A 13,168-nucleotide genomic window follows, 5' to 3' on the forward strand; every position below is an offset into this window, starting at 1 on the left:
TTATAGACCAACAGGTTTATTTGGAAGTACTAGCTTTTGGAGCGCTGCTCCTTCATCACGTGGCTGTGTCTTAACTATCAGACAAAGGCCATTTTGCCTGACAATCTTGGTGTGGACCTTCACCTCTTCTATTTAATGGTTTTACTCAAAATTTGACTCAGTATATTACATTTACATTCACGTAGGTACAATGTCCCTAGAATAGACATTTTTTTATATATAATTGTAACAGTCTAGAAATTAACACCAATGGTGCTAATGCAAAGTAACTTATAAACAGATGAGCATGCCCTGGCTGGATTAGTAATTTAAACCGAGTTGACTATACAAATAGAGGTTTTCTAGGCTAAATGTAAACAGCGTATTGTACACTTTATACACTAAGGCTATTATATATATATTTTCATATATATTCTCAGTGGAGTCTGCACTAGGATTATCTATTTCTTTAAAAAAATTGTTAAAATATAATTAAGCATGAGGCAAACAGCATTAATAATATGGTGAAATGCATACAATTATCTCATATTGGCTGGTAAGGATTTAATCACACTGGCTGTTGTGCTTTTCTGGTTATGAACCAGCCTGATATCTAAGTGCATTTAGAAGCAGTATAATGGGCTTGTTCGGTCCATAACTGATCACCTTTCATGTTTCTACAAATGCAAGAGCCAGACTGCTAATTTATTGACCGGCTCATCTCTGTCGATTTCACGGCATCCACCAGGAAAGAGAGCTCGTTGCACAGTGTCTCGTACCTAAAAGCCATCCGGATCTGAGCTACGTTTGTCTTCCGAATATCGTTTCCCTCAGGCCCTTCCTTCAGGTAGTTCACACCCAAGTAGTGTTGCTTCTCCTTTGGAAAGAAGGCAAGTACATTAGTTCTGCTCAATCTTTTTCAAATCATAGAAATTTACAGCACAGAAGGCAGTTATTCAGTTCATTATGTTTGTGCTATCCAAAAAAAAAATGTATCCAGCCTAACCTCAGACTAGATCTTATGTGAATCACATCACAAACTGGAGGAACAACATCTCATCTTCAGACTAGGTACTTTAGAGCCTTCTGGACTTAATATTGAGTTCAACATCTTCAAATTGTGAACCATTTCTTCCCTTTTGTTTAGCTTGTTACATTCTGTTATCATGTCCTTGGCTCCCCTCCCCTCCCACCCCAGTGGGACTGTTTGTCCTTTAAAGTCTGGAAGGAGACTCACCATTGTTCTACCTTTCTCACATTCCGAACACTTAGTCTGAACCATCAACATCTTTTCTCCACCAGCACCCTACTCTCTCTATCCCCATCCCCACCCAAACTATAGCTTGACTTCACTTCACTTATGATGATAGAGTTACCGAGACACAATGTTAGCTTGCTCTGTCTCCACGGAAGCTGTCTAACTCGCTGTGATCTTCAGTATTGGTTGTTTTCAGTATAGATTCTAGCATTTGCAGTAATTTGCACTCTTACTCCAGATCTTGTTGCATTTTATATTACAGTGAAAATAATTTCTCCTCGACTCCCCTCTAACCCTTAGAACTTCGGTCCTTGGTTATTGGCTTCCCTGCTAAAAAAAATAGAAAGGATGGGAAAGATCTAAGTCCCCATAATTTTGTACACCCCCTTTCCCTCGGCCTCTTTTTTTTGATTAAAACAACGCAGCCTACCCAATCCTTCCTTTTATAACTAAAATTCTCCAGTCCTTGCAATATGATCAATCTCCTGATCAATCTGCACCTTCTCTATAGTATATTTTTTTTCTCTCTAATAGGATGTGGATGTTATTAGCAAAACCAGCATTTATTACCTATTTGTAATTGCCCTCAGACTGAGTGACATGTTAGAACAGTCCAGAGCTAACTTCATTGTGGCGCGTCTGGACTGGGTAGGTATGGTGGATTTCCTTCCCATAACCGCATTAGTGAACTGGATGGGTTTTTCCAGTAATCCCCTTTGTTTCTGATTTATTAATTGCACGTCATTGCAATTTCACCATTTGACATTGTGGGTTTTGCCCCCAGAGCGTTAGCATGGGCCTCAGGATTAGTTCTTTCATAACCTTCTTGCTGTTACTTTCTATACCTTGGCTAAGAAGGGAAATTATCCCTTAAGCCACCTTAACCACCTTACCTACGTCTTGCTACACACAAGGATCTGCGGCCGTACATTCTAAGGTTCCTCTACTCCTTTTATGTCTTGGCGCCTTATCGTTTATTATACGTTCCTTTCTCTTGTTCGCCCATGTCCAATACATTACTTGACCCTGCTTTAGATTAAATTCCATTTGTCACTTTCTACCCATCTAACCAGTCCACTGATACCTTGCTGTGTTCTATGGCTACAAAGCATACAACCAACTCTTGTATCATTTGCAAATCTCTGGTCTCTAATTAGCCCATTCTTTTATCCCTTATCTTGCTTTTTGTGTTTATAAAGTATCTTAGGTTTTATTTGATATTACATGTCAATGTTTTATATGCTTTCTATTTGTTTATAGGCCTTCCATTTAATTTCCCCTCTCACCCACTTTCTATACTCCTCTAGGCTTCTTGCAATATTTAGCTCTCAGTATCTGACTTTATTTTCTCCTCTCCTGTGCTTCTTGACATCCAGAAGGGTCTAGATTTTGGAATCTTTTTGGGAACCTATTTGCTCTGAACCCTCACTGTTTCCTCCTTAAATATCTCCCAAAATCCTGACACTTTGACCTTTTTAAGAAGCTGTTCCAGTCCACTTCTGTGAAATCATGCATCAGATTAGAAAATTAGCCCTTCCAACTATTACTCTTGTTTGATTTTTGTTCATTTCCATGACTACAAGTCTAACTGAATTATGATCATCGTCATTCATCATGGTCACTAAAATGTTGCTTCACTGACACAATGGTTTCCACATTCCCAGTTTCATTTCCTACCATTAAATCCAGAAGTTTTTCTTACTGAGTTTGTTCTCGGCTGTCTAAAATAATTCTTATTGTATAAATTTAACAATTCTGAACTTTCTACACCATTTTTGCAATGATTTTATCTCTGTTAATATTAGAATAATTGAAATCCCCTGCTATTTCTAAGCTTTCACTTCTGCACTTTTCAGAAATATATCAATATACTTTCCCTTTTAATGCCCTCTGGTGGGATTCTTGGTACATTCCCAACTGATTCATTGTCATTTTTTGTTCCTCAATTCAACCGTATGGCCTACTCTGCTCCTTCCTTTAAAGCTTCCTCAAAACAGTCATTGCCACTCCTTGGAAAATTTAGTGCAATGTCATGCTAATTGCCACACCAGGCTTTCACTTTCACAAAAGAGGGGAGCTCTGCATCCTTGAAGGAGATTCCAACCAGAGTTCCTTCAAAAATAAAGAGCTGTATCAACATCCTGACAGTTCTACATTGCATAGAACTGATGACAAGGAAACCATGCCCCTTTTTTCACAGCAGTTAGCTTCCACATTCTGAAATGCAAAGGTTGTGACAGCCATTTTTGCGAGCAGCTGTCAGACATTAAGTACATAGGTACATAATGTTGAGGTGCGTGGAAGGTGGGATGCCAGCTGGAAGGGGCCAGTGTACCAGGTATGTACCACATGGGTAGGATCCTAGCTGATTAGGGTGCCAGGGAATTCATGTGGCAAGTGAGGTTAGTTGCCTGGTAAGTACAGTACCTGCTGGATAGTGGGCCAGGTGCTTGGGAGGTCAGGCAGCTTCCGAGGAACAGGAGAATCGATGTTTCGGGCAAAAGCCCTTCATCAGGAAAATCGAGAAAAGCCTTCTATTCCTTTCAGACTGTGCTATGATGGGCATTTTACAAGGTCCCCATGCATAACTCCCAGCTACTCTGGAAAACTGTCTCCGTGCCCATTTGTTTCCGTGCCCAGTACTGCAACACTACTTGCCAAACAGACAACAACAAAACTAATGTCATCTACAGTTTTTGCAAGGTATTTTGTAACAAACACTACATTGGACAAACAGGCAGAAAACTAGCCACCAGGATACATGAACATCAACTAGCCATAAAAAGACATGATCCACTTTCACTAGTATCCTTACATACAGATAAGGAAGGACGCCATTAAGTGCTCTGTTTCCATTAATCTATTTTCCAGCCTTTACTTTCTCTGCCTTTTTCCAGAAATTGCTGGAAAAGCTCAGCAGGTCTGTGGAGATAAATCAGAGTTAACATTTCAGGTCCAGTGACCCTTTTTATATTGGGCCAGTCCAGGTCAGGCTGCAGATTTCCTCTTTGGAAGAACATTTTTTAAATTAATTATTTGGTAGTTTAATGATCATTATTAATATTTTAAACCATTAGACAGAGGAGCAAAATAAGCCATTTGGCCCATCGAGTCTGCTCTGTCTTTCGATCATGGCTGTGGCTTTCCAACCCCATTCTCCAACCTTCTCCCTGTGACACTTGATACCTTTTACTCAACAAGAGCCTTTGTCTTAAATATACTTAATGACTTGGCATCTATGGCTTTCTGTACGAATGAGTTCCACAGATTAATTGCCCTCTAGCTGAAGAAATTCCTCATCATCTCAGTTCTATAGGGTAGTCCCTTCACTCTGAGGCTCTGCCATCGGGTCTATTCTCTCCTACTAGTGGAAACATCTCTGTTCTATCCAGGCGTCTCAGTATTGTGGAAATTTCAATAAAATACTCCCTTCAATCTTCTAAACTCCAAGTATAGACCCAGAGTCCTCAACATCTCCTCCTTATATGACAAGTCCATCATTCCAAGGATCCCCTCCAAGGCCAACACATCCTTCCATAAGTGAGACACAAAACTGCTCACAACACTCCAAATTCCAAATGGTCTGGCCAGACCCTAAAACGACCTTAGCAATTCATCCCTTCGCTTGTATTCTAGCCTTCTTGAAATAAATGCTAACATTGCATTTGCCATCCTAACTGTTAACTGAACCTGCATGTTAACCTTAAGAGAATAGAGTCATAGAGATGTACAGTATGGAAACAGACCCTTCGGTCCAACCTGTCCACGCCGACCAGATATCCCAACCCAATCTAGTCCCACCTGCCAGTGCCCGGCCCTTAACCCTCCAAACCCTTCCTATTCATATACCCATCCAAATGCCTCTTAAATGTTGCAATTGTACCAGCCTCCACCACATTCTCTGGCAGCTCATTCCATACACGTACCACCCTCTGCATGAAAACGTTGCCCTTTAGGTTTCTTTTATATCTTTCCCCTCTCACCCTAAACCTATGCCCTCTAGTTCTGGAATCCCTGACCCCAGGGAAAAGATTTTGTCTATTTATCCTAGCCATGCCCCTCATAATTTTGTAAACCTCTATAAGGTCACCCCTCAGCCTCTGACGCTCCAGGGAAAACAGCCCCAGCCTGTTCAGCCTCTCCCTGTAGCTCAGATCCTCCAACCCTGGCAACATCCTTGTAAATCTTTTCTGAACCCTACACAACATCTTTCCGATAAGAAGGAGACCAGAACTGAACGCAATATTCCAACAGTGGCCTAACCAATGTCCTGTATAGCTGCAACATGACCTCCCAACTCCTGTACTCAATACTCTAACCAATAAAGGAAAGCATACCAAAAGCCTTCTTCACTATCCTATCTACCTGCGAGTCCACTATCAAGGAGCTATGAACCTGCATTCCAAGGTCTCTTTGTTCAGCAATACTCCCTAGGACCTTACCATTTAGTGTATAAGTCCTGCTAAGATTTGCTTTCCCAAATTGCAGCACCTTGCATTTATCTGAATTAAACTCCATCTGCCACTTCTCAGCCCATTGGCCCATCTGGTCCAGATCCTGTTGTAATCTGAGGTAAGCCTCTTCGCCGTCCACTACACCTCCAATTTTGGTGTCATCTGCAAACTTACTAACTGTACCTCTTATGCTCGCATCCAAATCATTAATGTAAATGACAAAAATAGAGGGCCCAGCACCGATCCTTGTGGCACTCCTCTTGAACTATGACTCCTAAGTCTGTTTGTGCTTGATTTCCAAAGCCTTTCCCCATTTAGAAAATAGTCTACACCTCTATTCCTAAAAAGTGCATAACCTCACATTTTTGCCACATTGTATTCCATCTGCCACTTCTTTGCCTACTTTCCTTGCCTATCCAAGTCCTTCTGCATTCTCCCTCAAGACAACTTTTCCTCTACCTCTCTCCCTTCTTAAGCAGGGTGTTACATTAGCCATTTTCCAGGCCTCTGGGACCCTCCCTGTCTCAAATGATTCCTTAAAGGTCACTACCAATGCTTCCAAAACTTCCTCAGCCTATCCCGTTCAGAACTCTGGGGTGTAGTCCATCCAGTCCAGGTGATTTATCCATCTTCCCACCTTTCAACTTCCCTCACATCTTAGGCTTAAAATGGTCACTACCCTCACCTCTCACTCTCTTGAAGTTCTGATATGCTACTGACATTTTCCACTGCGAAGACTGATGCAAAACACTTATTCAGTTTCTCTCTGCCATTTCTTTGTTCCTCATTATTACTTCAGTGTCATTTTCTAGCTGTCCAGCAACCATTCTTATCCCTCAGAGAATGAAAAAAACTCTTGCAATTTTCTTTGTTGTCATCTAACTTTTTTATTCCAGTTTTATTATTAACTGGATTCCAGCTCTCCCACCTCCTAGTGTGACTTTAAACTCAATCTCTGAGCATTAGTGAAAGTTCCTGCATTACTAGTCCAGAGGTAACATTGCCATTATAGTATCACTCCACCACTGATACCCACTGATCTATAACTTATAACACTTTTATTTAATTTGTTGAGCCAGCGCCTATTATATTTAACACTTTCTTCCGCCACAATAACTGCAGGTCACCTCTATACCCAAATCATCACTTTTGCTATAAATATTGATGCTAGTTTAGCCTTCACTTCGCAGCAGCTCTTGTAAATCATGTCAAAACGTCAGGAGTCACTCTCTCGACATTAATCTGATCACGTGCTTTTCAATGATCGATTCGCATGGGCTGACTTGCACATAAAGAAGTCTGTTCTTTACTTTTTTTGGAATATGGTCTGTAATTGTATTGATTCTCAGTTTGTCTGGAGAAAACAGCGCAGATTACAAAGGGAAGAATGTTTTCCCGTGAGAGAGAATTAATTGGCACCATGTGTAAGTTTGCGCTCAGTTACTGGTCATGTTTCATTGCTTAGATTTCAGAATTACATCATGGTTAAAAATCCTAAATGTCTTGGTGCAGCAGAGGGTCAGTGGGAGGATCTTGAATATTCAAGATGGACACCCAATACACACACAGTTACTGCAGTGTGCAGGATAGGATGTTCTTCTCTTTCTTCATGAAAAAAAGGTAGCAGACATTTGCTTTAGGCTCTTGGTATAAAGGTTTTCAATAAAACTTGCACTAGAATATACTTAGATGTCTCTGTTAAAGGGGAGAGGCGGAAGGTACGAAAGGCAAGTCTGACACATTCTCATCTTCACTCCCCTGATCACTGGCAATATTTGCTTACAGTTGGCAGAATTAAATTCATTCCCATCTGCTTCTCAAGTTGCTGTCTGTTCACTGAAAGTCTCCACTTGTGCTTCAATGAACTACCAGAGCACCAAAACCTGATATGAACACGATCCCTTTAATCATGCTACCATATTAAAAACACTGTTTTTACAGTTTTACCTCATGTGACAAGCCACTTTGAAGCACACTATTCCTAGCTATCTCACACAGGTCACAGGTGCTGAGTTTCCACACTTGGGCAGCGATTGCATATTCCTCCATTAGTGCCTCCTGGATCAGAACAGAACAATTTGTTAGTTCCCTATTAGAAAGAACAAGCAGCAAAATGCCAGAAAGCAGAAACCAACTGAATTGATGTTGCGAGACAAATGCCAATTTGAAGGCAGAGATGGTTAAAGTCAAAAATTTAGGGCGGCACGGTGGCACAGTGGTTAGCACTGCTGCCTCACAGCGCCAGAGACCCAGGTTCAATTCCCACCTCAGGCGACTGTGTGGAGTTTGCACGTTCTCTCCGTGTCTGCGTGGGTTTCCTCCGGGTGCTCCGGTTTCCTCTCACAGTCCAAAGATGTGCAGGCCAGGTGAATTGGCCATGCTAAATTGCCCGTAGTGTTAGGTTAGGGGTATGGGTGGGTTTCGCTTCGGCGGGGCGGTGTGACTTGTTGGGCCGAAGGGCTTGTTTCCACACTGAAAGTAATCTAATCTAATCTAATTATTAAAACATGCAGGTGAAAGATTCAAACTCTCAATACACTCTCTCCCAATCAAAGGCGAGCTCACCCCCCGAGACTTCTCCATCTTTAAACTTGGAGATCGGGAACAGAAGACAAAATTATTTCTGAATATTTACAGACGTACAAAAACAACAAGCAAAACATTCTTGATCTTCATCTAATGTATTCATATCTTTCACTCTGGAATTTATATTTTCACAGACAAATTAGTAGAAGGTACAGAAGTGAATAAACAGCTTGAGTTCATGACTACAGTGACCTCATCTCCGCCAATTCTATTAATCTGTTAACTCTCCATATCACTGCTATCACCTTTGGGAGCGGCTCAATTGTTAGCACTATTGCCTCACAGTGCCAGGGCCTTGGGTTCAATTCCAATTTCAGGTGACTATCTGTGTGGAGTTTGCACATTCTCCCCATTTCTGCATGAGTTTCCTCCTGGTGCTCTGTTTTCATCCCATACAGTTGAAAAGTCTGCAGTTTAATTAGACTGGTAAATGTGGGGTTACGGAATAGGTTTGGTTGGGAAGCTCTTTGTGGGGCCAAATGGCCTATTTCCCCAATGTTATGGTTCTATGGGTGGCTGCAAAAGATCCTGACCAGTATGATGAGGTATAAAGGGAAAACGTAATGAGAGTTTCATTCTGCTTTTTGTTGAAGCTTGCTCTCCAACTTCACCAATCTCACAGTGTGGGGAATTCTAGACAGTGTTAACATACATGGGGATGACAAGGCAGAAAACAATTCCATCAGACTCTTGATGAGCATTGCATAGCATTTAAGATACACGCACCTTTGTATAGTGAAATTGCATGGGGTCATCCGTGGAGAGAGAGACCTTGAGACCTTTGTGCAGGAACTCACGCAGTGGGTTTTTAGAGTATTCCAGAAAAAGGCTGTTATTACTCAGCGGGGACATGGCGATCGGTACCTGAGCAAGGTAGTAGAGATACTGAAGCACTGGACTCTGGAAAACATAAATATAATCAGGCTTTCTAACTCATAGTACAAATAAAAACAATATCACAGTAAATAATGTACATAATGTAAAATCCAAATTAGGTGAGTTGAATTATCATCAGTCATGAGGGAGCAATCTCTGTTTCAAGGGCAGTATGTGTTGTTATAGAAGCAAACATGGCAGAGAGCTGTCCTGAGAGAGGGGGCAGTTCCTTGAATAAATTGTTAACCCAAGATCCCCTCGTGCCTGTTCAGATGGCTTAAAATTCCTGTGATGTTATTTGAAGGAAAACAGTGCTATTGTCCTGGCCAACATCCTTTCCTCCACCAACATTAGCCAACAGATTCACTGCTGCTTTTCATTACTGTTTGACACACCATGATGTTGTGTTTGTTGGCATAACTTTAAAAGTTTATTTATTAATTGGCTACAACAAACTTTTAAACATCCTAATGGACATTAAATGAGACAGCACCAGAGGGATTATTTCAATCCACTGCCGAGGTGCCATTTCTTTGAATGAGCTGACCAATTAGTCCTACTTCTCTGATCCTTCCCATGACACTGCTATGTTCTCATCTTTAACAATCTTTAAAAATCAATTCCCATTTGAAAATGACTGTTAAATCTGCTTCCACTACCCTTTCAGGGATCTCATTCCAGACCACACTAACCTGCAGTTTAAAACCATTTCATCTACATGATGGTTCTTTTGCCCAATGTCTTTTATCTTCTATCTTTTTTCATTAGGTTTTTGAATATCTATTTTCCCTCAACCTCTGTTCTAAAAAAAACAATACTCTGCACAGAACTCAAGTCCCTTCATCCTTCATACCATTACTGGACCTTCTCCATAGCCTTGTCATTGTTTAGTATTGAATACTCCAGCAATGAAAGGTACAATAAAAATTCAAGTTATCATAAATGCTTAAGACTGTGACGAAGAATGATCATGTTTATTGTAGAGCGAAAGGACAAAGTTCTTTCCAACCTACAGCTGCTGTTTACAGCATTCTAATGTAAGTTCCTAAATGTAAAGCTAGTTTGAGATTTACAGATGAATATTGAATTACCAAGTGTTGTCTTGACTTCATGCCTATTTGGAATGGGATTAGGTGCTAACTGATCTTTAATTCTGGATGCTTTATTGCATTTCGTCTGCAGTCTGTCAGATCCTCTGCCTGCACTGGAGTTAAATGAAGGTCATGAGAGAGAAAGGGACACCATGTCCATTACAGACACAAATACTGGAAGCTGATTACAGATTCTCAGTATTCTCCTGTCCCGTTAGTGCTCACTTATTTTGAGAACAGCAGTCTGCTTGACTACATGAGTCTACCTGATGTTCACACACAAGCTTCCCAGGAGTTCCCAGAGCTTGGGAATCATTTTCCCAGTGCAGGGCAATCAAGGAAACATGGTGTTCCAACTGAGACAAGAAAAAGGGTTTGAACTTAAAAACATATGAAACAAAATATGATACAGTAGAGACAGAGACCATTCAGCCCATTATATTGTGCTTGCTGTAAAAGAGCTATCCAATATTTTTGCTATCCTGCTCTTAGTCTGTAGATTAAAGAGTATGTCTACGTGTTTCTTTTCAATGCAATGAGAGTTTTGCCTCTCACACTTTTTAAAGTAGTGACTTCCAGACTTCTCCTTTATGCTCTGAATGAAAAAAATCACTTAAGTCCCTCTGATTCTTGTGCCTTTTGCTTTATATTACCACCCTCTTGTCCAGATTGAGTTCTATTTGCCACTGCTCTGTTCACATGACCAAAACAGGGATGTCTCTATAGCTTCCTTCTCACTATTAACCAAACAGCCAATGTTTATATAATCTGCAAACATTTTTATCATGACTATTGCAAATCTAAATCATTGATATATACTACTGAGTATGGCAGCGCACTTGTTAAAAATGATTAATGATAAATGATCATCTTCAAATTTTGAAAGTATAAAAACATTGAAATCAAACCATTTTATAGCACTTTTCATGATGTTAGGTGATCCCAAATCACAGCCAAGGTAATGCTTTTTGGAATGTAGTGTCGAAAAGTGTGGTGCTGGAAAAGCACAGCAGGTCAGAAAGCGTCAGAGAAGCAGGAAAATTGATTTTCAGCAGGAATGTAGTCAAACAATACGGAATCGATTAACAATCAGATCTATTTAAATGTTGGTTGTGATAGACACTCTGCTCTTCTCTTCAGGTAGTGTGCTGGGATCTTTTATATGCACTTGGCATAGAAGCTAAAATTTTAGTTTAATATCCTTTCTGAAATACAGCACATCTGACAGTGCAGAATTCTCTCATTACAACTCCCTTATCTGTGCAACAATGGGGACTGTCATGTCTAAATTTTGTTCCCAAGTGACTGGAGTGCAATTTGAACCCACAATCCTGATTCAGAGCTACAGAAAGTGCCACAGCTGGCACTTATTAGTTTAAAGTGAGATACTATGCTGTTAATGAATGAGACTGATTTTCACAGCACCCTCGTGATTCTGTACTTGTTGTGTGTGAGCATACCTTCTTAAGATTCAGTCCATGTGAAATATTGTCCGCTGTTAGAAAGGCTGAAACCAAGTGAGTGATTGAACCAGCCTCCCCACAGTGAGGTCGGAACTGGAATGTACTCAACCCTCGTTCCCTGAAAAACAAACCAGAGTATCAGTCACTTATAATGGTTTATCAGGAGGTAACAAGATCCAGGTGTCATCCTTGGCTCATCAAGAACTTTTCACCAAACCTGCATCTCACTCTTAAAACTCCTCCTGCCCAAAATAAAATACAATTCCAGTCAAGAGTCCCATTTTGTTTCTCCTTCACCAAACTTATAATTGAGCTGGAATCAGTGAACTAAAACCCTGTAGAATTTAGGAAGACCAAAAGCGGGTCAGAGAAAAAATCAAACCGTAGAACATACAGTTGTCCCCACGAATACGCGGGGGTATGTTCCATGACCTGCTGCGGAAGACTGAAACCACTAATAGGTGCGAACCCATTCATGTAAATGGGAAGCTTACTTTCCCAGCATCCTCCTGGACCCTACTTCTGGAACATTCCCAATAATACGTTCAGGCTGTGGTAAACGGTGGGTAACTGGACCTGCAGATACAGGAGTCGCCCTGTACATTGCTCTTTCAGGGAGAACATTCAAGATAATAATAATTCACTCTATAGAGAGATCTTTCCTCTCATTCATTCTCTAGTCATCAAAGTCTGGTGCCCAGGATTAGGTACAATGCTCCAACGAGTGTTCCACCAGTGCTTTTTTTAAGGGTTTAACATAATATCCTTTCTTTTGTTACTGGATGTCTCCACTAATAAAGTCAAAATATTCCATACTCAGTTTAAAAAACCTCCTCAATTTGTTCTTTCACCTTCAAAGATTTCCATTCCTATCCCCACAGACCCCTCTATTTCTACACAACCATTAACATTGTGCCAAATAGTTCACAGCCAACCAAAATCGTTTTTCTCTTCTGTGTATTAAATTTTGTCACCTCACTTCATCAGTCTATGCCTTCTCATTGTTAACAACAATTCCAAGTTTTGTGTTATCTGTCAACTTTGAAGTTGTGCTCTATCTGGGTCTGGGTTATAGATCAAAAAATGTGTGAATACCGATCCATAGGTACACCAGTGTACAATATGCCTCCAGTTTGAAAAACAGTAACTCAATTCTACTCTTGTTTTTAAAATAGTGATGGAAAAGGATAGACCAGATCTAACAGTTGAAGTTCTAAATTGGAGAAAGGCCAATTTTGACGGTATTAGTCAAGAACTTTCAAAAGCTGATTGGAGGCAGATGTTTGCAGGTAAAGGGACGGCTGGAAAATGGGACGCCTTCAGAAATGAGATAACAAGAATCCAGAGAAAGTATATTCCTGTCAGGGTGAAAGGGAAGGCTGGTAGGTATAGGGAATGCTGGATGACTAAAGAAATTGAGGGTTTGGTTAAGAAAAAGAAGGAAGCATATGTCAGGTACAG

General features: G+C 40.6%; 1 protein-coding gene across 1 annotated transcript in view; it reads right to left on the reverse strand.

Annotated features, from left to right (window-relative positions):
• The window catches only part of LOC122558085 (AMP deaminase 3-like), a 48,946-nt gene continuing 35,778 nt past the window's right edge, over positions 1-13,168 (reverse strand). Inside the window, exons 11-14 of the mRNA XM_043706405.1 lie at positions 11,705-11,842; positions 9,004-9,177; positions 7,639-7,749; positions 1-856 (exon numbers count right to left, since the gene is read on the reverse strand). Coding sequence (XP_043562340.1) covers positions 680-856; positions 7,639-7,749; positions 9,004-9,177; positions 11,705-11,842 — 600 coding nt within the window. The 3' untranslated portion in view covers positions 1-679. The remainder of the gene's footprint in view (positions 857-7,638; positions 7,750-9,003; positions 9,178-11,704; positions 11,843-13,168) is intronic.

This window comes from Chiloscyllium plagiosum, chromosome 16 (genome assembly GCF_004010195.1).
Source record: "Chiloscyllium plagiosum isolate BGI_BamShark_2017 chromosome 16, ASM401019v2, whole genome shotgun sequence".
Lineage (NCBI taxonomy): Eukaryota > Metazoa > Chordata > Chondrichthyes > Orectolobiformes > Hemiscylliidae > Chiloscyllium > Chiloscyllium plagiosum.